Source organism: Cimex lectularius, unplaced genomic scaffold, assembly GCF_000648675.2.
Source record: "Cimex lectularius strain Harlan isolate CLEC.00 unplaced genomic scaffold, Clec_2.1 scaffold40, whole genome shotgun sequence".
Classification (NCBI taxonomy): Eukaryota; Metazoa; Arthropoda; class Insecta; order Hemiptera; family Cimicidae; genus Cimex; species Cimex lectularius.
In genome coordinates this window covers 1,278,118-1,302,737 of record NW_019392652.1, presented here as the reverse complement: position 1 = coordinate 1,302,737, position 24,620 = coordinate 1,278,118, and the positions used below count along the sequence as shown (strand labels likewise).

At 35.7% G+C, this 24,620-nt stretch overlaps 2 protein-coding genes across 2 annotated transcripts in view; one reads left to right on the top strand and one right to left on the bottom strand.

The window, feature by feature from the left end:
- Positions 1-18,786, bottom strand: part of LOC106670120 — a 22,511-nt gene extending 3,725 nt beyond the window's left edge. Inside the window, exons 1-7 of the mRNA XM_014400178.2 lie at positions 18,682-18,786; positions 3,138-3,349; positions 2,726-2,991; positions 2,474-2,645; positions 1,849-2,048; positions 1,630-1,784; positions 960-979 (exon numbers count right to left, since the gene is read on the bottom strand). Of these exons, the coding sequence (XP_014255664.2) occupies positions 960-979; positions 1,630-1,784; positions 1,849-2,048; positions 2,474-2,645; positions 2,726-2,991; positions 3,138-3,349 (1,025 nt within the window). The 5' untranslated portion in view covers positions 18,682-18,786. The remainder of the gene's footprint in view (positions 1-959; positions 980-1,629; positions 1,785-1,848; positions 2,049-2,473; positions 2,646-2,725; positions 2,992-3,137; positions 3,350-18,681) is intronic.
- On the top strand, positions 8,027-24,620 carry LOC106670119 (kynurenine 3-monooxygenase). The gene is made up of 11 exons (XM_014400177.2): positions 8,027-8,128; positions 11,139-11,208; positions 14,326-14,516; positions 14,584-14,632; positions 14,698-14,785; positions 18,425-18,593; positions 23,234-23,479; positions 23,551-23,640; positions 24,086-24,226; positions 24,289-24,450; positions 24,517-24,620. Exons 1-11 carry the CDS (start codon positions 8,084-8,086, stop codon positions 24,598-24,600), a joined length of 1,335 nt encoding a protein of 444 aa, XP_014255663.1. The 5' UTR covers positions 8,027-8,083; the 3' UTR covers positions 24,601-24,620.

The window sequence follows — 24,620 nt, the reverse complement described above, 5'->3', positions numbered from 1 at the left end:
TGACAATTTACTTTTCTTATTAAAAAGAAAATTCATGTTGTTGACAAATTTTTACATTATGTTACCAAAAAATAAATAACTAAATAAAAAAGACATTGGGCTAAGATATAATCTTTGCAAACTAGAAAAATAGTGATTGATTAATATAGGCTCAATTCTGGACATACAAACACATATATACATAATTAAGCTTGACTTCTTCTAGCAAGCCATGAGAATCACCTACTTTGGCCATCTTGGAAGTCCTGCTGAATTTAGGCTTCAGGGGCTATTTCAGCCTCCAATGCATACAGCTTTTAAAGCTCTCATTCAAACTTAAATGCATTCTTTCTTATTTACATGCTGTTTCGGCATACTTTATATCATTTTGCCACCATTTACACCCCTCGCACTTCACATTCATGCTAATAAATACATTCAAGCTCAACAAACACAAAAACGAGGGAGCTCCAAACGAGATATCTATCAGTACTAATAGGCAATAAAACAGCCTTGTTTCCTCCAAAAATCCAAATAGGGGATCCAAATACTCACTGCTATACTCAGGCACAATTCACCTATTTGGTGGCATTCCTACTCGCTCTCTATATAGAGCCAAGGAATGACACTTCGATTAAGTGGCCCAAAAGTGTGATAGAAAAACATGCTCTCTTTATTCTTACAATTATAAGAAAATAATTAATTTTTCTTGTGAAAAACTCAGTAATTTTATTTTGCTTATTCGATCTATTTAAAAGAAAAAATGCAAAATTTTTTGTTTTAAATTATGGAAAACGTACATCTTTTTTAAAGATTTTCCTGTCCTTCTTTTTTTCAGTTAAGGATTTGTAAAGTTGTATTAAATTATTGTTGTTAGTCGGTCACATTTGTTGTAGGATAAAAAAATCTTTGTGTAAAGATTGGACAACATACTCACTCCATTTATCATTTCTATTAATGAGTCTAATTGATTGATTTACCTGCCTTCAGAATAAATGACCTAACGACAATAATTTAATACAAATTTTTATCTTTATTTACAATATCACCAAAATTCAACATGTTTTGTGTGTAAATATAATCAAACAATGTATTGTAAATAAAGTTTACATTTACTTTTCAGACCCTCTTTAAGCCTATTGGACTAGGTTGTTCAACTACAGAGCTGTAATATATTACGGGTTTTAGGAATCAATGGTTAGATAAGATGATAAATGCCAAGGCTGCTACAACTTCACTTTAATTAAGGATCATTTTTTCAGTAATTCTAATTATTTAACATATGATATACTATATTATAAAAAGTACACAAAGTAAATTTATATATCTACAAAAATCAAAATAGTACAAAAGAACTGTATAAAATATCAATTGATTCATTTGTTATAAAACAATCATTTATAAAAAAAAAATATTTTTGTATTTTAGATTAATTATTCATGAGTAATGATATATTTTTGAGTTTCATCACGTTTTTAATTTTATACAAAAATATTTATATTCATAAATTTTATTTAAAAAAATATGCTTCGTTGTTATTTATGCATTATTTAACAATCCAATAACTCGTATAGAGCTTAATTTTTAATGTACATGATACACCCAAAAACATTACAAAATCTTTGGTAAAAATAATGTTAGCTGCTGTCATTCAATACTAAGATGAGCACTCTCTGGCTTGGCTAAATATTTGTACTTCTGCTCCTCGAACAAATTGACTAATTCCTGAATGAACACATTGTGCAGGTTGTTCACATCTTCCCTTGAAGGGTTTTCCTTCTTCTCTACATGAATGGGCTTTCCGACTTAAAAAAAAGGTTAAGGTATGAGTAACGTGTATAGAAATTTGCAAAGAGATTCTTTACTCACCAACCATAAAGACTGGATAAGGACGGGGCAAGAGACCAAAATAGGGCTGGAAAATGCCTCCACCGTTTACCAACACAGGTGCGACACCTGTGAATTTTCTGAAAGCTTCTTGTGCTTTGTAGATGATCGAATTTTCAGGGAACATGTAATTTGTGTACAGATCTGTCTCACCAAAGATGTATATCGGCACCAAATTAGTTCTTGTTAAACAGTAAATATATATAAATAAATATTTCACAAAAGCCATTGCTTTGGATTAGAAAATGGATAAATTATTTAATTTTTATTATCTTAAATTATTTTGGTGTGAGATAGTTAAAAATGTGTAAAATTTAGATAAGCGTGTATGAAAGAAAAGAAAAAATGCAATAAAATAAAAAATAACTATTAATTATTGACTTTTTAAACTTTTTGTTAAGCAAAATACTTCAATAATTATTATTAAAGTTCCATAATTAAATCTTAGTATTTTTTTTAATTCCCTTTCATAAGAATTATTGATAATTTTAGTGTGTCATTTAATAATTGAATCTTCCTGAAGAACATTTTCCTTTTTGCACCTTCCTTTCTTTTCTTTTTGGATTATATTTTATTTGGTATACATTTTTCAAATTTGTTTGCTTACCCAGTTGTGATTGCAAGTTTTACAAAGCCTTTTCTGTTCTTAAGAATTATTCGGTGGGTCCCAGGACTGCTTATCATGGCTTCAGCAGACCCACCAACAACCAAAGCTACACCACGCCCTTTCGGCTTGCTCAATTGGTAAACAAGCGCTTCTTTAGACACAGCAGTCAAGCCTACAAATTTTAACTGAGAATATTTTTCGTACATAAACTAATAATATAAGGAACCTGATTTTAATGTAAAAATGACTTACCGATTGCCATGACATACTCCCTTGAAAATGGAAACCAAAAATTAGAGTTTAGAGTATGGCAGCTAATTTCTATACCTGGGAATAGGCTTTCAAAAGCGGGATTTTCACTTGTGAACTGTGATAAAGCTCCTGTGCAAAGAATACCATGAGGGAATACACATAGCATGTGATTCTCCTCTGGCGACAGATCAGCCGTTTTGATAATCTTTTGAGGAAAGTAATTTCTGAACCTCTGGAACATTGGCAACTGTCTGATCCATTTTACCCTGAAAAATTGGTCCATGCTGTGAAATTTTTGTTAAAGCAATGATTAAATTAAAATAAATATAATATCTTAGAATTGTTGTATACAATATTTTAGAATTGTTTTCATATCATATTTAGATAAATATTTACTATAAACAATATGAACCTCCTTCCATCCTTTTGGGGTGTTTCTCTGTCATAGTAAATCCATAGGAGGTATAAGATCATGAGAGGCCAGAGTGGTGAGAGTAAAAGAACCACAGTGAGTAAAACGCTCTCAAATGGTCCGAGATAAAACATATTTAAAACACCACATGTACCCAGGGCATTTAAGGCGTGCTCCATTTTTGTGACAACTCTCGATTTTACCAATCCCATCTGAAATGAAATGATAAGATTATTTGATTAATTTAATTATTCCAAATGCACTGAACTTTTTCTATCTAATTCTGGTACTGATAAATTTCCAGGTCTTATGAACAGCAAACATCAAACAAAAAATCATAGAAGATTAAAAATCAATAAATAACACAAAATAAAGCCAGGTAAAGATAAAAGTAAAATACATGTAAATATAGTATGATAAAAAATAATTTAAAAAAATAAAAGTGGTATATAAGCAATACTGTCCAAAAGGAAAGGCTAAAAAATTTACCTAGAGAAATAACACAACATATTATATAATAATATTAACTTTTATGTAATACTATTTTTGTGTTTGATTTCTCATGTAATGGCAATTTCAATTCAGATGTATTTAACTCTTACACAAATTTGCACTATATGGAAATTTGGATAGTTTTATGGGTATTAGTGATATTTGTTTCACAGAAAAACTAAAATTTTAGTTCATACATAGCTATATGCAATGGCTCTACCAAAAATGCCTAAGCATGGCAATAAAAAGTAGTAAACATTGTATACCTTCTAAAATATATAATTGTACATACATTTAAAAAAAATTTACATACACTATATACGGAACTATACTCACACTACACATTCACGCTTATAAATACATTCAATCTCAATATACACAAAACGAGAGATTCATCAGTACTATATACAATTTATATTTATGAATTTTATAGCCCATATATTTAGAACATTTCGATATTTGTAGTTTGGTTAAATTCTAAGCAACCTGGTCATAACCAGTTCATTATCCAACAGTATTCAATGAGAAATCACGTAACTTCTTGCACTTACAATGCCAAATTGTTTTATAAAAACTTTTAAAAAAAGGACACCGGACGCCGAACGTTGTTCGTTGTCAATTTCAAACTACATATATGTATTTTATCATTATATTAATTACAAAAATAATTACGTCAATGTAAGCCAAATTAAACGAGAGGGGAAAATTTTAACTAATTAATACAACTAGTTACTAATTACTAACTTTAACTAACTTTTTTTGACCTAATTTTCCTCTTAATATGTTATTATGAGCAAAATCAGGTAATAAATCGTTAGTTAAATTCATTCTATCAATAAATGACTTTCGGGTGAGGGAGAAAAAGAGTCATTTATACATAACTTTCGGTTGTTTTGGTAAATTTTCTTTCAACCATCAAAATTACATAATTATTATTAAAACCCATGAAGTTTTGATCTCGTTTAATTTGGTTAACATTAAACAAGTATGTTGTAATTATTATAACGATAAAAGTACATATAAATAACATAACATATAAATAACAAAATATGAGTGTACGGTTTTTGTCTTTGAGTATATATATAAAAAAGCACTGTTTCTTTTAAAAAAAAGGTCAAAGGGGACGCAAATTAACCCCCCGCAATCACAATTCTCATATGGGTGGGATTCTTACACGCTCTCTATATGGAGTCATGGAATGACATCCTCCAATTAAATGGGATACATCGTGCTTTCTCTACATGCGGACATATTCGCCTTATATTTGAAAAAACATAATAACTTATGTAACAAAAAAACAACAACTTTTCGTTTTTTAACACTGATTTCTCTAATGAATCATCATGATTTTGCATAAGACTTATATATGTTTTAAGATTTTTTTTATGAATGGCGAAATATCGTCGGATTTAACTTTTGACCCCCCACTCAACTACCAAGGTTTATCCCCGACTATAAATAAAGCACGTTGAAGATTTTATAGATTGTGTATTACGAAATGCACTTTCGTCTAAGTAAATATAAGTTGAACAACGACCATCACAGTTAGAGCACGTGGTTTAAAAAAATAGAAAGAAAATTTTAAAATTTGGCAAGGAGGTTTGTTTACAGTTATCCTGTACACTGTAAAGTTTAAGTTATTCCAAACAAACGGGTTATTTTCGTTCTTACCAGTTACCTACTGACGTTTGTGGATGTTTTAAGTATATGAAAGCCCAACTTGAGTTTCTTAAAATAGTTAACGTTAAAACATTACACTTAACCAGTTTTATGATACGGAACATAAACAAGAAATCTGGAGCACGTTAATCTGATGTAAGATTTGTTTGTAAACTTGTTTTTGGAATTTTATCATTTAGACGGACTATGAACCGAATTTCTGAATTCATAGATCCTATGTATAATGTATTGAATATAATCGTTTTTTCTGTGACGAACGTGTGTATAAAGTACTTACTTCTCATAGGCCAGTTAGAACACTGTAGGTCAACTGTCCACAAAATTTGGCAACTGACTACCGCGTTAACCCCACTTCTAGTCTGAAGATATTCCCATCGCGTTTATTCCATGCCAAATTTTCAACGTGTTTTAATACTAGTCATTCATTCACATTTATCCGTCATTGCCCGATTCACTTTTAGACATAGTTGGAAAAGAGAACAATGTACTGACGGTTAGGTATCAATTACATAAAAATGATCTCTTACACATTGGAGGAAAGGCGGTGTCGAATAGAATTTCAGCTATTAATACTTTGTTACAAGGGAGATATTTTTATCATAGAAAAATATAATTCAGACTAATTTACTTGTACTGAAAGCAGAAATTTCTTTTCTGCTTTCTCTTAGTCGTTCATAAAATATTATGTTAAAAAATATTTTTGAACTCTTCCGACTCCTTTTCTCTGTCTCATTTTCATTTTACTGCAAGGTTAAAAGCCCATTCCTCACTATTTAAAGGTGAACTTCTGTTCAGATGTGTACATGAAGGGAATAATATGATTTCACTGATGGTCACGGGTCTGAAGATGGAACAGGATTTGCTGATGTCTATGGATTACAAGAATATCGTTCCTATCTGCAACAACTTTGCTCTATTTTCACCGTAAACTCCTTACTATACTCAAAGCCAATAACACCAATGTCGTCCGTACTACCTGTTTGACACTAAAGAACGCCTCTATAAATTTAAACAACTTGGATGTTCTTATAAGATATAACAATATCAAAACATGTGTGAAAGCAACGTGCAATTGAATTCCTGGCCTTGTTGGTAGAAAGAATGGCGAGGGAGGCCGCCTCAACTGGTCTCTTCGGGATGGAGTCCTCTGCCGTCACTTTTGCCTCCTCGACTGGGAAGCCTTCAGGAGTGAATGAGTTGCCTGTGCAGTATTTGGGCCTCCTGTTTCAATTTTTAGAGGAAACAGGACTGTCTTACTGTACATAGTATGCTATATATGCCCTCTCGCACTACACATTCACGCTAATAAATACATTCAGTCCCAATATACGCAAAGAAATGCATGACTAGATATCTATAAAGTACTATGCACGGTAAACTAACACCTCTATCGGAACTTGTTGCCGTGCTCAAGCACATTTTCATTTCGAGTGGGAATCCTGCATGGAGCTAGGGAGTAATCAATTATATTCACTAATTTCGTGGTCCGCTTGACCAATTTATATATTACAATTAATTAAGGTTTTTAGTTGAGATAAAAAAAGTCAATGGCACGAGCGGGATTCGAACCCACGATCTTCGGCTAGATACGCCGCTGCTCTACCACTTGAGCTATCGTGACCTTGATCCACTCGGACACCAACTCCCCATCTCAACTCCACCTTTTGAGTTTACCCTCCTTTTTGCCATTTTTCAAATGTCGTGTAATCGGATTGGATTCTCGGCGACAAATGAAATGGTCACGGAGAGCTATCTAGCCGAAGATCGTGGGTTCGAATCCCGCTCGTGCCATTGACTTTTTTATCTCAACTAAAAACCTTAATTAATTGTAATCAATTAAGCTTCAATTAAGTGGGAAACTTGTCTCTTTAATGGCAGAAACATACGCGGCTTTGGATTAAAAGTAAGTGACCGTTGTCAACCTCGTATGGCGTATATTTAATCTGGAAGGATGACCTTTCTTCTACGATTCAGATCTACTCCGAGGGCCACATATCGACAATGCTGTTGATATTAGAGGGCTTCTGTGCTGATACAGTCCACCTACATTGCTACATTCTTTCAATAATGTTTTTAATTTTATTTTCAGGCATTGCATGAATGCCTGAGATTATCAAACCTACTTTGATTTATTTTGCGAGTAAAGATTATATAATAATATAATCATTTAATATTGTAGAACGAAATAGTTTTTCCTGAATATTTGTAACGAAGAAGAAAACCGAAACTATGTCAACCACCGGCGAAAACCTTCGCCATTTCACTAAGCTGCCTTTTTTTGTTGTATATGCTAAGGTGGAACTGTTTCTCGCCCAGAAAATAAACAGTATTTAACGATTTATGTTGTCCGATTTTACCAACAATTAGAATGACTTGAAACCTATAAAATTTACAAAGAAGTACTATGTATACCAATATAAAAAGATCTATGCAATCAAACTTGCTTATTTATGGCGAGAATCAGATGGGAAAAAAAGTAATTTTTGTTTCTGATCAACTAATCATTGTGCTTGTATTGTGTACAAGTAATTCCATAGTAAATGGTGAGGTATATTCATAAAACTAAAAATTGACAATCATTTTTTCGATTGTCCACCGACTTATGTAACTTTTTCTTGAAAGGATGCAATCCGCTTTTCATCTATGATTCGTGAAATTGTACACCGTTATCACTTAACTGGCTTCAATTGTACCGTGTACCGACGGTTATGTAACTTGGGTGTAAAAAAAGCCGAGCAGCTCAGTAACCTGTTGGCCACGAAGGTAGTTAGACGATGGACAGGGCCAATTTGAAAGTCGTCGTTGTTGGTGGTGGCTTAGTAAGTCAAATAATTTTTACACTTCAATCCATTAACCACAAATATATTGCTAATTTACAATATTAATATATCGACATAGAAAATTTATAAAATAAAGAATGTAATTTTACTGTTTTCATCATTTTAAAATTCTACCTTTTGTTCTGACTGTTTTATTGTATATTATTTAGCGTAATAAAATGTATCGAACGCAAGGTGGTCTGGTATTTATTTTATTACATTTGCTTCGTTATTATTCTAATAATATTTATGATTGTAGGAGTTTGTTTTCAATATTAGAAGTATCGGCCACTTTTTCACTCACGAACACTCTGGATCAAGGTATGGTTTTAAAGAGAAAAGCAAATTTTCTAAAAATTTGAGATCGTCCTTCTTAAAAAAAGATAGTTCGTACTCGCAGCAAGTTGTTTTCCAACGTCCGGATTTCGAGCCCTTAGCTCATCATCAGGTTGAAGGATTTTTACAACCACGTCTCTCGCCATGAATTGCAAAAGTGAACCCGCCGATACCCCCGCCAACGCGACGTTCCAATGAGAAGCTGGTTTTTTAACGGCGCTCGATTTGAACGTGCGAAGGGGGTATCGGCGGGTTCACTTTTGCAATTCATGTCGAGAGACGTGGTTGTAGAAATCCTTTAACCTGATGATGAGCTAAGGGCTCGAAATCCGGATCATTGGAAAACAACTTACCGTGATTAGGAACTATCTTTTTAAAAAAAGGATTGAACACCGCACTCACTCCACCATTCATCGTTTCTATTGAGATTGTCTGTAAAAAACATAAATAAGTCAATATGTTGACATATTTATGATTGTTTTGCCCTGATGATGATCTTAAAATATGTCAAAATTTTGGTATTAACAACTGAATTTGACTTTTTTCTTCAAGACCAAACCTGGATCCACTATTTATGTGGGTGTTAGTGCAGCCCAAATATAGTACTTTTGGATTTGAAGACATTTCTTTTCTGGGATTCTGAGTTCATTTTTCAGTAGTGATTTCTGCAAAGAACACTCTTGAAATATGGATGAATCATTGTCTTGGCCATAATTCTGAATAGGCAGGATATATTGTCGAGGATGCGTTACGGCTCTGTAAGGAATCTTTTATTCGTTATCTTTAAATAATATCTTATTCGTTCGCGTAGTTCGTCAAATGTTTGCACACCCATTCTAAAGTAGTTAAAAAAATGCTTCACTCTCATTTCTTAAATCTTCAAAAAGTACGAGGATTGTCTCAACCTGCCACTTGAGTTGCAATAAAACCATCCTTCATTATTACAAAATGTATCAAAAGTAATTAAAGGGGACGTCGGTGGCCGCAACGGTTTAAGAGAGTTATGGTATGGTATGGTAGAAAAGGATACTAGGAAGCGGGGCTTGTATTCCCCAGGCACTGCAGCCTTCTGGCTTATTGTACCTTCCTAGTTCCTTAGTTCAGTCAATAGACTCAATCCTTCTTCTTAGAAGTATCAGGTCATTGACTGTTGCTGCTGCAATTTGATTCCCTAAGTTTTTTCCATACGTTAGGTTATACCTCCATTGAGCTAATTGCTTCGCATTCGGAGATGATATGAGTGGCTGTTTCCTTCTCCTCATTACATAATCTGCAAATGGGACCATCGCTGTATATACCCATGTTGAGTAGATGTTTTCTCAGATACCAGTGGCCGGTTAGTATAGTCCTACCACTCCTCTGAGTTTGGCCCTCTCCAATTGCAGCAGTGTTTTTGCCATTCTTGGTGAGGGTTGTTTCATCATAAGTTTACTATGTCTAGCACCGCTAGAGTTTATCCACTTCTCCTTTTGTTCTGCTTGGATCCATTCTGCGATGGAGGATTCTATATTTGTTTTTGTTATCCCAAGAGTAGGTTCGGGGCCTATGTATGGTCTTGCAGATCCTCCTTTGGACAGTCTGTCTGCTTTCTCGTTACCCAAAATTCCCCTGTGCCCTGGCACCCAAGATATCATCAGGTTGTTGTGTTTCCCCAGGTTTTGGAGATTTGGGATGCATTCACTGACTAGGTTTGATGTGATTCTTTTACATTCTAATGCTTTAATAGCTGCTTGGCTGTCTGATCTTAGGATTTATTTGTCAGTGTAACCTCTTTTAAGATTTTCCAGGGCACAAGCATTTATGGCATGTATTTCCGCTTGAAGGACCGATGTGTACTTCCCTAACGAGTTTGATTGCTGATGTTTTGGGCTTGTACAGAAAACGCCTGATCCGGTTCCTTCGTTTGTTTTGAGCCATCTGTGTACCATATCATTGTATCTGTTCTTCCTCTCCTTTATAGACCGTTGAGACTTTATAGGAAGTTGTTTCCGGGATCATATAATCAGTCCCCATTTCTAATAATGGGTTTCTGATTTTATTGATTATGGCTGAATGCCCGAATTGTTTAGTTCCTTTCCAATTTAATTGTTTCTGGAGCCTAAGTGAGCTTTTCCTAGCTTCTCCTTGTATGAATATTCCCAGTGGAGGTAGGTTTAGCAAAGTTTCTAATGCGTTTGTAGGGGTTGTTCTCATTGCCCCTGAGAGTTTATATGACCTCTGCTGTTTTTGTATATAAATATAATTAATATTCAAAGTTGAGATAAGTTGGTTGTTCTTCGTACACACTCCTTTGATTTATTAAACAAATATTAATAGTTAATATGAATTTAGTCTAGCTATGTCATGTTATATTCTTTTAAATAAATTTTGTTAATTAATCAAGGTGAAATAAATAACAAAAGGCACTTGGTCCGCAGTTTGATCAACATTCCCAGATACGATTTATATGTATTCATTTGAGTTGTGCTCCTGTGTGTTATTTCTTGCGTTTTTTCCATTCAGTTTGTTCCTCTGATATTCGAAAGAATGACACCCACCTATCAGAAAATAAATTTCGTCCCTCACATGACATTTTCCAGAACCCTACACAAAGGACAAAATAAATGTCAGTCAAACTACAGACAATAGTAATATAAACTTGGGCAATTGTAATATTTTTTTTTTACTTTTTCAGGTGGGCTCTTTAATCGCTACCTACTTTGGACAACGTGGCTACAATGTACATCTGTACGAGTACAGAGAAGGTACTGCCAGCCATTAATTTATTAAATAGTGTAAAAATCTCAACAAGAAAGTAACCCTTTAACCTTCTGGGTTTTTAGACCATCTGACCTTCTTGAAAGCGAGGTTTAATGACATTTATACATGCCCTTCAAGCCAAAAGCCAAATTTCGGCTCTACGATGGCACAAGTAAAATAGTATTTCTTTGGCCAAAACTATAATCAATTTATACGTATTAACTGGTTTATCGTTTTATCGATGTTCATTAAGTAAAAACATCGAGTTACATTACGTATCTATTAGGCCTGGGCCAAAGAATTGTTTACATTCTGTTCGATTTTTAACACATTGACCTTCTAGATTGAAAATAACGTTTTCGATATAAAATGGTTATAAACCCTTTTTTTTTGCGTTTAAACTTATGGTTTTGTTTGACATTTAGCTTAACTACAAATTTCGGGTAGTAAATTAGTATAAACCGAAATCTTCAAAAATGATTCATTTCCCTTCTTGAAGATGGGATTAAAATTTGACTTTATTCGTAATTTACAGCAAGATATTTGAATTTACAAACCCAAGAAAAAAATTATATTTTAAATGGGACATAAAAAATACATATTTATTTTTGTGGTTCTCCTTTCTTAAAATGCTGTAGTTTATATATTTGATATTGATCAACATTTTTAACATCTTGAAAATAGTTTTCTTAAAAAACTAGTAAATCGAGAAAAATGCAACAAAAACATTTTTAATCATGATGTATGAATGTAGCGATAGGGTCTTCAAAAGTAGAGAGGTTGCAAGGTTGAGATTACTCGACTACTGCTCTCTCTCACCGCGGGAGTACCGCAGGGCAGTGTTCTTAGACCATTCTTCTTTATACACAGATGTACTAACTACGCTCTTCTTGCTTTCTTTGCCGACGACACAGCCTTACTTATCCTCTGACCCCGATCCTACAGTTACATTGAAAGATTTCCTATCTTATGTATGGCAGATTAGTTAGACAATAGAAAAATGAAAATAAATGAAGTGGGTCCATGTCATATTCTTCACAGTAAATCTCCTCTCATATCTGTTACCACAACGTTTCTATCACTAAATCGGACTGCGTTTGTTACCTTGGGTACATAGACAGTTCACTTCACATAACATACGCGACTGAAACGCCAAGACCTAAACAAACGCTACGGCCTTCTCAAAAACTTATGAAATGATCCAAGCTGTTGACAACAAAAAGTTATAATCTAAAAAATGCGAGCGATTTGGACGTAAGGAGGAACCGCTCAACCTTCCAACGTTTCCAAACTTTTCAATCTTAAATTTTTACTTCAGTTATAAATGCTCCGAGTTATGTCCTCAATACTAGCGTCCATAACGACTTTTATCCAACAATTAATTGCTCAAAAATTTATAAAGCGCCATAGTCAACTCTCCCATCAACTCAATAGCTCGTCCATGTCTTGTCCTACACATCTCGTCCCTCCTATCCTAAAGAGTCTCAAGTGGAAATTCCCCTTTCCGAGGAATCATCATAAATCATCAGGAAAAAATCATTCCTTCGTCAAACTTCCGAGAAATAAGCATATTCCTTGATCAGGACTTAGAAACTATTATTTTCATTAGTAATATTGCATTCTCATAAAGACTTTATAATAGCAAGAATAATAGAAAATTAAATAAAAACATAAAATAGGCTAACTTATACACCAAAAAACGAAGTAAAACAGAAGAACCAAAAGATAGGAAGAATTTTAAACTAAATTGAAGTGAAATTACTATGTAAAATCGTACCAGTACCGCAAGCCAAACATACCTCCCAAGAAACTATTAAGACCTATAAGATTTCTTTTAAAATTTGTTTATTTATTTACGTTTGCGTAAATTGCTGGCCTTAAGCAAAAATGATATCGGTTTATAATGTCTCCTGAGTATTTGCGGTAATCAACCTCACTATTATTAAAAAGGTCGCGAGGCCAGTGACGGACGCTTCTATCATCTGGAAGGGTGTGGGATGAAAGGTTTCCGACATGAGGTTTTGTCTGACAGGATAAACGTTTAAATTCTTGTGGCTTTTTGGACGAATTCATGAATATATTGGATGTTAAGAACGTTATGTATGGTAAGATTAGATACACACGATTTGATGATGGTTCGGAGAATTTAGGATTGTAAGGATGGAATGCGTTGGACGTTAGAACGTTTGGCTGAACCCCAATGTTCGATACCTTACGTCCAAATGGTTATCAGGATTATGGATCGTTTAACCAGAAGTCTTTTAAGACGTCTGAAACTTCTTTTGAGGGTTCCATGTAAATCGTTTCTCAGTATATACCCTTAGGTAGCGGACGAGATGAGCTAGTAGAAGATGGATATTATTGTAAATGAATGTGTTGAGTACTTGGAAGAATTGAACTGTCTTGTTTAAATTTTTGTACGTTTATTGTCATTTTCCACAACTGAAAGGGATGTGACCTGGGTTGAGGTGAGAGGATCTTTATGAGAGAAAAGGATGGCGTTATAATCCGCGTAGGACATGTGTAGGACAAGACATGGACGAGCTATTGAGTTGATGGGAGAGTTGACTATGGCGCTTTAAAAAACAAAGGTGGTAAGGGTAGTTTCAAAAAGTGTAGGAATGCCGGTGGCATATACTACAAAGAAGAAAGGCTCTAAGGTACTTTCTTGGGATACCCCAGCATCTATGCAATAGCCGGACGATAGAGAGGAGCCACCGACTTGATCTGTAGGTTAAGTAGGATTTTCTGATTAGGTAGAAGGTAAAGGGGAAGATTCTTAAACAGGAGTTATCTAGGATTTTACCCATTGTAGACAAAGGCCTAATTGGACGGTAGGTTAAAGGGAGGTTTTAGGCTTTGGAATCTAAGGATTAACGATAGATTTAGATTAATTTAAGTTTAGACATATCACTAAGTACACGGGTTTCATTTTTCCAATTTTGTTCTTTTTAGGTCTGAATTTCTGTTTAATTAATTATAAAATATCTTAAAGCAGTTTATTTTATTTTATTTTACATTAGGGCTATATTCGACGTCTACAATGAATTCGTATATTTTTGGATTTAATTTGAATTCTTTATAAATGATAAGGCATTGTTGTCTTTTTTGAAATTTTCTAGACATTAGGACGAGTGAGCTTGTCCAAGGAAAGTCCATTAACCTCGCGCTTTCTGTGAGGGGCTTAAAAGCACTAGAAGGAATCGGAATCGCCGATAGCGTGAGGGCGTACGGCATACCAATGTACGGCAGGATGATTCATTCCGTCACAGGAAAGACCAGGCCCATCCCGTACGATCCAGTGTACCAACAAGTGAGATTTTAACCGGTTTATTGCTTATAAACCAAATTTAATCGTTATTACATTAATATTTCTATAGTGTATATATTCCGTCGGAAGAAAGCACATAAACGAAGTCCTATTGAACGGTAATTTCAGAATTCAATTTTTTTATACTAGTACATTATATTTTCAATGCCTGGTTATTTTTCAGAGGCTGAGAAGATGCCGAACCTGCATCTCAATTTCGATAGAAAGCTTGTCGCCCTGGACCTGGAGGAGAAGAAACTTAAGTTCAAGAGGTATGAATTCCCTCTTAGAACGTCGGCCTTGTCGGGTCGGCAACAATAAATCAACCTAATTATAAAACATGTGCTTTCTAACAAAATACCGGTAAACAAAGAAAAAAAAATATTTCAGCTTCTTCTGATAATAAGATAAATGTTTTTGACCTCGTTAGACTGCTCCTAGTATCAAACATATAATTTAATAATTTTTTAAACGTGGGTAGACCTGACAATATCGCCTATAATCAACGATATCTTTTCGTAATTAATTAAATTTTTTTAATAAATTTAATGATGGACTCAACATTGTCTAACATACATCAAGTTGCACAAGCTTAAATAAAATTGCGAGATTTTCTCTTCTTAGTTTATCCCGCCATTGTTGTAAGTGAAAAGCCGAAACCCGCCTGACATCACAAACCCATATTTAGATTTGCAAGCTAAAATATTTGGAAACGATCAAGCTTTATACTGTAGAAAACTTTATTTCTGTATTTTAAGAGCAACGTGCAACAAATCTTAAATCTCGATATCATGAGAAGTGTGGAATTCCTCCTACAGATTGCAATATCAAGGTAACCTTGGGGTCAAAGATTTGATATTGGAAAAGGGGACAGATGTATTGATAACATAAAATACTCTATTGACATGCCCAACCACCTGTGAATTTAGGGATGACAAAAATAAAAAACTCGATACTCGTCTATCTAATGTCAGACAAGAATCAGACTTTATGATATAACCCTAAATTTAGGAAGTATGGGCAAGACAACTCAGTTTTGAAAACGGAATTATTTACTTTAGACTGTATAACCTTGAAGTATGAGTACTAACAAAAAATAACTACCAATTTAGGTAATCAAAGCACTAGTGGAAGAAAGCACTAACATCCGCAGGCCAAAAATAAACAAATTCAGGTTTTGAAATATTAATTGATTTATTGAAAACACTGAGAATGCGCTTTGTACTATTGTTGAACTTAGTGTACATCGGTATTATTTGTCCCGTTTGTAATAGAAGTATTTCTATAGGGCGACGTAAGTCCCCAAAACATATCCTTGAGAAGTTTAGCACCGGAATCCGATAGTGTTGGTTCATGATATGTTTTGTAGCGTCCCATTTAATCTGCCGTATTACCCATGAAGAAACGTGTTAAGATCCGGAGTCTCATTTGCTCCATTCTTTAGTTTCTTTATCCTTTCACATCAAGTAAGAAGATTCTGGGTAATGAAAAATCAGACAAACCGGGCTGAGAATGCTCTGTAATACCATATAAAGGCTCAGAACCCACCAGATAAAACAATCAAACACAGAAAGGGTCACAAAACCAAAGGAGAAGTAGGCAAAATACAAAAATGCTAGACATAATTAAAGAACCCTCATCAAAATGACAAACAAATTGCTACGGTTAGACGAAGCACAAGTCAGGAAAATGATAGGACTATTGCAAGCACTGGCATCTGGAAAAAACACCTACCCAATGATGACCCCCATTTGTAGGTTATGCAATGAAGAAGAAAAACTGCACGCATATTTTCGAATGTAAAGCAACTTCTCAAAGGGTACCAAGACGACTCAGGAAAAAGAAATGCCAGTGTCAATGACCTTTTACCTCTTAAAAAAGGATTGATACAATTGAACTGAACTAAGGAACTACAATTATACAATAAGGCAGATGGCTGAAGTGCTTGCGAAGTCCCCGCTTCATAGTATTTCACTGTCATCAAGGAGATTTATAGTATGATTCTGTTTAGTGAGATTGTCCCAATGTTTCCTCAATGGCATAGTACGGATCCTTAACACATATGGGTAGCCCTTTTTAGTGCTTGGGAGTTTTGTGGTCCTGAAAAGGACCGGTGTTGTTTTGTAGCGTCGAGACGATGGATTGAGGCCGAGATTGTGTGCGTGGTGCCGTTGGTGATGGTCTGTGACCGAGTGAACCGTTGGCTGAGGTCCGGGGCAGTGGGTCGGTTGATTCCACAGTGGCCGAAGAGACTCGAGTGCAGGTATTAGCCGAAGGGCAGCAGTTGGCGTTTATAGCCAAATCGGCTGTGTTTAGGAGGCGAGAATCAGGCTAATGCGGCGAGTACCCTTGCTGTCGTCGACGGTGTTCCATTAGTGATTTGTGACGAGAGCTCGTCGGTTGACGAGTCTGCTGGCGTCGTTGATTAGTGATGGGTGAGACCTCGTCGGGTTGACGAATCTGCAGTCTTTATCCATTAGTGATGAGTGAGACCTCGTCGTGTCGACGAGTCAGGACGTCTGCTTTCAGTGGAGCAGTGCACCTGATTATATTTGGAAGGGCACTGGCAATTGGCTGCAGAGTGGAGGGCGAGAACATTCCATAATTGGTAGTGGCATCTAGCGGTAACGTGGTAACTACAAGTGGCCACTACACCCTTCTTCATGCAAATATATTTATTCTTGTATGACCTGGAACCCATTAGAGAGAGGACGTTTTGCATAACTAACCTATTTGATTTGATCTTGCGATTCAGCACCACCTTCCGTGATACTTGAGGTCAGTGCTCTGTTGGGTTTCTGCAATCTGTGTCCGATTGGATTAAGTACATCTTTCAATTGAATGAATCTCGACTTGAAGAATGACCAAATGTCTATGTCCTGTGCTTTTTGTTCTATATCCATCCGTTCCATCCATCTGATTGGTATGTAGGTTTTATTGAAATCTTGATCATGCCATCTTGTGGCACCACTCTATCAGTTATTCTCTCATTAAGGATCTGTCATTTTTGCATTTAATTTTTATTAGCGCATTCCAGAACATGAAGGAACCGATAGTAATTAAAGGAAAAAGGACAAACTTTCCGAAGGAAAGAGAATCAGAAACAGATTATAACTTATATAAGACATCAAGCACATATGTCCCATTGAAAATTTTGAAAGACTATTCGAACGTTATTCATTTAAACTGACTGATTCAGAATAAATAATCTAATACTGGACCTAATTTATCATATATGATCATACTATGAGCTTCCGAGAAAACAGAAGAATTTCCCACAAATAAGTTTCCAAAATATTATTAGACGTTAACAGAAGATATGAGCTATAAAAGGCACGTCAAAGACAAGAATGTAGCGATACTAATAGCTTAAGTATATTTTTGGTGCTGAATTACCCAAATTTTATCAAAAGAAACGAGTACAAATAAGAATCTACAAGAAAGAAAGGGCATGCAGGATTTAACGTGGAAGGATCTGCTTTACGAAGGATTTTGCCTCTAAAAGATGGAGACAGTAAAGGTACATAAACGTAACTCATATTAATCATTACTATAATGTACTTTTCTGGGTGTAAGAGTAAAGGATAATTTAGAAGAACATTCTGAATGCTTACAATTCCGCTTAGACAGTGCTTCAACTATCCACTCTAACAAAACATTACCTTAAAATAAATAAAAAAGGATTTTTACTTTTATGCGAACGGAAACTTCTCTCGGTACTTGTTTTTTTGAATGGTTTATTACAACATAAAATGTACTATTTTTGACTTGATAAAAAAAATCTTAAATTTTGCCGTAGGTTGTTAACAGACTAACACCTCATCTACTATTTTTTTTTCACAACATAGTCAAATTTGTAAGTTAATTTTAGTCCTTAAATTATAATTTGGATTTTATCACGTTGTTTCTAGTGCCCAAGGGAAAATTGAAGAAGTCAGAGCTGATTTAATCATCGGTGCGGACGGTGCTTTTTCTGCAGTGAGGTCCGAATTGTTGAAAAGATCGCGGATCAACTTCAGCCAAACGTACATCGAACACGGCTACTTGGAATTGGCCATTCCTCCGGAGAACAACCACAAAGTAAGCTTATCAAGGACATTTTCAAAATTCAAAATTTTAACGAAAGCCAAAACTATTCCGATTATCATTAAATGGCATGAAGACGTACCTTTTTAACGCAGTGTCAGGATTTTGCCCGGTTTTCACGCTGGGCCAGTTTAAAACTGAGATTACACATGAGGTGATGGTACGATGAAACTATTACTTGATATTACGTTACGCTTTAATTAATCACGCTCGGGTGAAGATAATCTTTATCAGAGTCTGTAGTAACCGCGAATTATACCGTTTTATTCGAACAATACAACTGATATGAACAGTGACGGCGATAAACTTTTACTTTCGTTTTTTGGAAACTACTTGGCCCAAAATATCAACCTTTTGGAATTTGAAATGACTATTTTCAAGAATCGATAATTCAGAAGATTTAATTCGTTCTAATTCAAGCAGAGGTTCTTGACTTGCAGGATGGGTGGAGTTTCCGACGTTAACTTGGGCCACTTGTCAGAAGAGGAAATCCAGGTTAATCCCACCTCCCTGTTTCCAAGTTGAGTTGGTTTTAAAACATTTTATAAAGTGAATTTGTTTGTAACCAAATACATCAAAAAACATGCTGAGAAAATACATCCAAAACCCAGAGGATGTTCTCGGATGATGGTCTGGTTTGTGTTCGTCTGTATGTTTTTCTTAAGATGCGTAAATGCGTTTCAACAAAAGGAATTGTTTGAGAGTAATTTTTTTCCACCGGGCTTTGTTGTTATCTAGTCGATACGATAAATAAATAACAAATATTTGAACAATTTCTAGGGTTGAATGTCTAATGAGTAAACAAGATATAATAAACCAAGCACGAAATTTTGTTATGAAACACCCGTCATGAAACAATCAGTTTTGAAAAAAAAATCTTAAGTAATGGCTATCATCAGGCAACACTGGGAAGTTGCTTCAGTTGCATTGTATTCATATCGTATGGGAATTTTTCATCTTCAAAAAATAGCTTAGAACATACTAAAAATGTACTAGATAATCCAACCAAAGTTGCGGAGGGGTAAAAAAATTGACTGATCTCCGATATAATTATTAGCAGCCTTCAACATTATAATTTTATTAGGAAACAAGGATAGGTCCAATTTGAAAGAAAACATTCAGTTCCATGAAACTGTTTGTTATTTGAAACTATTATTTAAAATTTACATGTTAGAATATGTGAAAATATATATACAATCGAAGTCACGATAGCTCAAGTGGTAGAGCAGCAAGTATTTAGCCGAAGGTCGTGGGTTCGAATCCCACTCGTGGCACTAGCTTTTTTATCTCAAGCAATACCTTACATAGAGATTAATTAATTGAAAGAAATTATTGGTTCAATCGGACCATGAAATCTAATGAATTTATACATACAATATTAAACTCTATGGTAAATAATGCCAAGAATAATATTAATAAGACGACATTATTATGGTAAATTTAAAACATCTTGGAGGTGTACTGGCTGTGTAGGGTAACCGGGGGCAATTTGTATTTTTGACATAGAATGTATGGGTGTTTGATCTCGTTCACTGTTAATTTATTTGTTAATTATACCAATGGTTACAAGCGTAATGAAATAACAAAATAAAATTACAACAATGAGATCAAACAGATCCATTTTGTATCAAAAATTTGTCCTCTATCCTGTTGTCCTATACTCCTAAAAATTGACTAGGATCTTCTCTTAAGAAAATTTAGCCTTTGACTGTCATCACTGCAATTCACTCTCTAGGTCTTCTTCATATCGTACATTCGACGATAACACGAAGTTTTTTTACGTAATTGATAACTTAACCTTTTTTGTAAGGTTTTGATTGAAATGAAAAAGTTAGCGTCACGAGAGGGATGGGGAGTTGGTGCCCTAGTGGATCGAAGCTAGCTCAAGTGGTTAGAGCAGCGGCGTATCTAGCCGAAGGTCGTGGGTTCGAATCCCGCTCGTGACGCTAATTTTTCATTTCAACCAAAACCTTACATAAAAATGTCCGAGTGGATCGAGGTCACGATAGTTCAAGTGGTAGAGAAGCGGCGTATCAAGCCGAGGATCGTGGGTTCGAATCCCGCTCGTGTCATTGACTGTTTTATCTCAACTAAAAACCTTGATTAATTGTAATATATTAATTGGTCAAGCGGACCACGAAATTAGTGAACTTACATAAAAAAGATTACGTAATTGAAAGACGTAATTTGGTCAATAGACCACAACATAGATGTTATCAATAAATAACCTACAACTGGGATCATCATTGACTATTCCAAAGTTGTGTAGGTGTTTCATAGGTGCCAGTGACAGGTAGTCCTACCGCTTTACCATTTTAACTGTAGCAATTCACCCATTCTGAAATGGAGGAGATGTTTTATCTACTTATCCTAAGTGTAGGTTCTGGTCCTATGCAGCCTTGCAGATCCTTCTCTTCTATCTATCCGTTCTGGACAAATATTATGAAAATGACTTGGACCTACACCATCTTTGCATTGACTTCAAGATGGCATATGACACAGAAGTGTGGTTAGGGCTCATTGAGGGAGCTGATTAGGATCAGTGCAAAGATGATCAGATTGGTTAAGATATGTGTACAGTGGTCAAAATAATTGTTCAGTAGGACGCCCTTTGGAGTTTCCAATCAACTAAATTGGCTTAAGACAAAGAGATCTTTATTCTCCAATCCTTTTCAATTTAGTATGAGTTAGCAATGGGGAATAGATGTGTGACCCCGGGAGAAAGTATTTGCACCAGAATGACAGAGTACTTGGCTATGTCGATGATGTAGCCATTTGGCTCGATCCGCCACTGGGATGAAAGAAGCCTTCATACAGCTGGAGTGGCGCCATTTTACCTAAAAACTGTAAAGAAAAAACTAAGTACAGGGTGATTTAGAGAGGCGAACTATAATATTTAAGGAATGAAAGGTGAATAACACACCGGCCCGAACGTAAGAATGTTTTTAAGTATCTTCTTGGATCCTGTCCTCAAAAAATGAAGTGTTGCGCGATATAAACAGTAGGTTAGCAGGAGGAAATAGAAACTTAGGTGTATTATGGAAGACGTTTCGAAATAAAATTCTGACCCGAACACCTAAAATCACCATTTATAGGATGATTCTGGGGCCAATAATTACATATGGATCGGATATGTGCATACTTACTGTAGCGGAAGAAAAAAGAGTAAACCTCTGGGAGAGCGAGGGGCTAATAAGATTTAGTAACAACTATAAAATAGGGCAGACTTCGTTGGTTGGGCCACCTGTATGGTACGGAAGGCGACAGAACTGCAACACAGCAGTGTGGGAAGGGCAACCTCGAAGTAAGAGACCTAGAGGTTGCAGTGGTGTAGAACGACTTACATTGCTTCCCGTATACTCGGTCGTCCTAAAAAGGACAATGAGGATCTTTAACGTCCGCACCTAGCCTATTCGGCCTTATCGGACGTTTTGATTCGCAAGATGAGCTGACGCACCTCCGCATACGACAGAAGGGTGTTACTGCCGCAGTGCCCCGAGAGGCCAAGATAACCTCGCTCTCCGCTTGCCCATTCCAAGTGGTCGGGTACGCATTAAGCATCGAAACGTAAAGGGCTACCTAAACCGAAATACATCAACCTGGTCTCCCATGCACTCCCTAGATAGAGAAGGCCACTCTATCTCCCAGATTGGGGGTTCTCTAGCGTAGAAACTACCGGATTCGCTCCGACCGAGGTTTTGTTTAAAGTGGAATTACTAACCACCCCCTAGAGGAGACCGCCCACGGTAAAAGCCTCCAATCGAGCTCAGCCTACACCTACGTGCAAAGCATACTCGAGTAGGAGCGATTCAATACCTGTTCCCATCCGCCACTAATCACGCATTCGAGGGACTTTTCAGCATAATGTTCTCAACGCTTATACGTCTGATCCGCCGTATCCCGTGAGGCCAGGTGTATAACGATGGTCATGCGCAAGTTTCGTCCGAAGGTCACAGATAGAAGACAGTCTCTTCTCTAAGTACCCGCCACGGGTCTCACCACGGCCAACTACGAGTCCATTCCCATTGTAACAGGGGCTGAACCTTGGAACATTTCTGTTACCCGTAGTACAGATGGTTTTGCACCCTCCCCCGTCTATGCAGACAGGATCTGGTACCCTAACCTACATGTGCCTCTGATAAGGCACTCGCCGCCCCATGCCGACCCGAGGCCGATGCGAGTACAAGAACGACCTACAGAAGTTAAATGCACGTCAGTGGAGGGAGAAACGCGGCACAATAGAAAAAAATGTTTGGAGGCCAAGGTCCTCTAAAGGCTGTAACTCCATAGACTAAGAAAGTTTATAGTCACTTGCACAAATTATGGAAGGAAATCATGGCTATACTGTGTGTTGATCCTAGGCTAGAATATTGGTATTATTCTGTTAAATTATATTTTTAAAAACATAGCACATATTGGTTTTTAACTCTAGGGTGTTAAGGATATTGCCTATGCTAATGATTGATGAAAAACGAAACAAACCTTCATTATGGCAGAGTCTTGTATTTTTAACCGTTTTGCAAAGCAGACCTTTGGGAAAAATGGAACTCATTCAGTTTCAGCTGTAATTACATTAATCACAGATATTTGAAATTTTAATTAAATTATAATTATGTAAAAAAAATCTTTTTCAGATGCAAGGGAATCATTTACATATATGGCCGAGGGACGAGTTTATGATGATCGCCCTGCCGAATCAAGACGACAGCTGGACCGTCACTCTGTTCATGCCTCACACTCAATTTTCCATGTTGGACAAGAAGGACAAACTTCTTAGATTCTTCCGGGACAAGTTCCCAGACGCTATAGATCTCATAGGTGAAAAATCCCTGATCGACACTTACTTCTCTACCAAGCCTTCGTTCTTGATTTCAATCAAGGTGCACTATTGCATAAATTTCATAAACATTCTTGTTACATACTAATTTATTTTGGTTTTCTTTCTGTTCAGGTTTCCAAATACAATTACAAAGACCACGTGGTCCTTGTTGGAGACGCGGCCCATGCGATGGTACCGTTCTACGGCCAAGGAATGAACGCCGTAATCAATTATTACTAATTACTAACTAATATTTACTGTCAATTCTTGTGCAAGTCAGTATTGGAAGATAATTGTGCCCAAAGGGTTATTGTTCTTATCTGACTGAAACAATGGAAACATTGTAACTAACAATTTCAATGAAATCCATATAATTTTTGGAATTATGTGCAAACAGAAATGCGGACTCTGTTAACATAACTCTTAAAAAAGAAAGAGATACTGTACATTATAATTTACAAACGTTATTAAGCTGTAAATAGTTTAAGAAAGATCCCTTCAAATATGGAAAAAATCGTCACTATGCATTTTTTATTGGTTTATAAACTATTTTTGTGTGTAGCCAGCCAAACGGTTTATTTATTTTAATTCTACTAGATTTTTTATGTCTTTGTAACTATTACTTGTATAAAAATAGTGCTTGACGCTGCTGTTCATTATTTTTTAGGGTTTTGAAGATTGCCGTTTGCTCGACGATTTTCTACACAACCGAGGTCTGACAATCAGGGAGGGTTTGGAAGAATATTCAAAAAGCAGAAATCCAAACGCCGAAGCGATTTGCGACCTAGCGATGTATAACTATATCGAGGTGAACGAAGTTTATTTTGAAAGGAAAGATCGTACGATTGATTATTTTGTGTTTGTTTAAAGATGAGGCACCTAGTAAACACGACTTCTTTCATAGTAAGGAAATTCTTCGACAACTGCCTTTACAGGATCGTCCCGTCTCTATGGATCCCTCTTTACCAGTCAGTCACATTCTCGAATATGGATTACCTCAATTGCATAAAGAATAAAAAATGGCAAGACATGGTAATTTTTTTTTTTTTAACATCAAGTTTCACTCACTGTATGATTTTTGTTATTTTTTCCCCTTAGTCACTTGAAAAATTTCTTTACGCCTTCGGGGTGACAAGTGCAGCTTTGGCTTTCATCACCATGTTCAAGATTACAACCAAATAAAACCTCAAATTGAAACATTT

Bases quoted from the DNA above. Each gene is read 5' to 3' on its own strand.
- LOC106670119 (XM_014400177.2), top strand. From the start codon at position 8,084: ATGGACAGGGCCAATTTGAAAGTCGTCGTTGTTGGTGGTGGCTTA. The intron at 11,209-14,325 runs GTACTGCCAGCC...GAAATTTTCTAG, and splicing joins TCTGTACGAGTACAGAGAAG to ACATTAGGACGAGTGAGCTT. The intron at 18,594-23,233 runs GTAAGCTTATCA...AATCTTTTTCAG, and splicing joins CTCCGGAGAACAACCACAAA to ATGCAAGGGAATCATTTACA.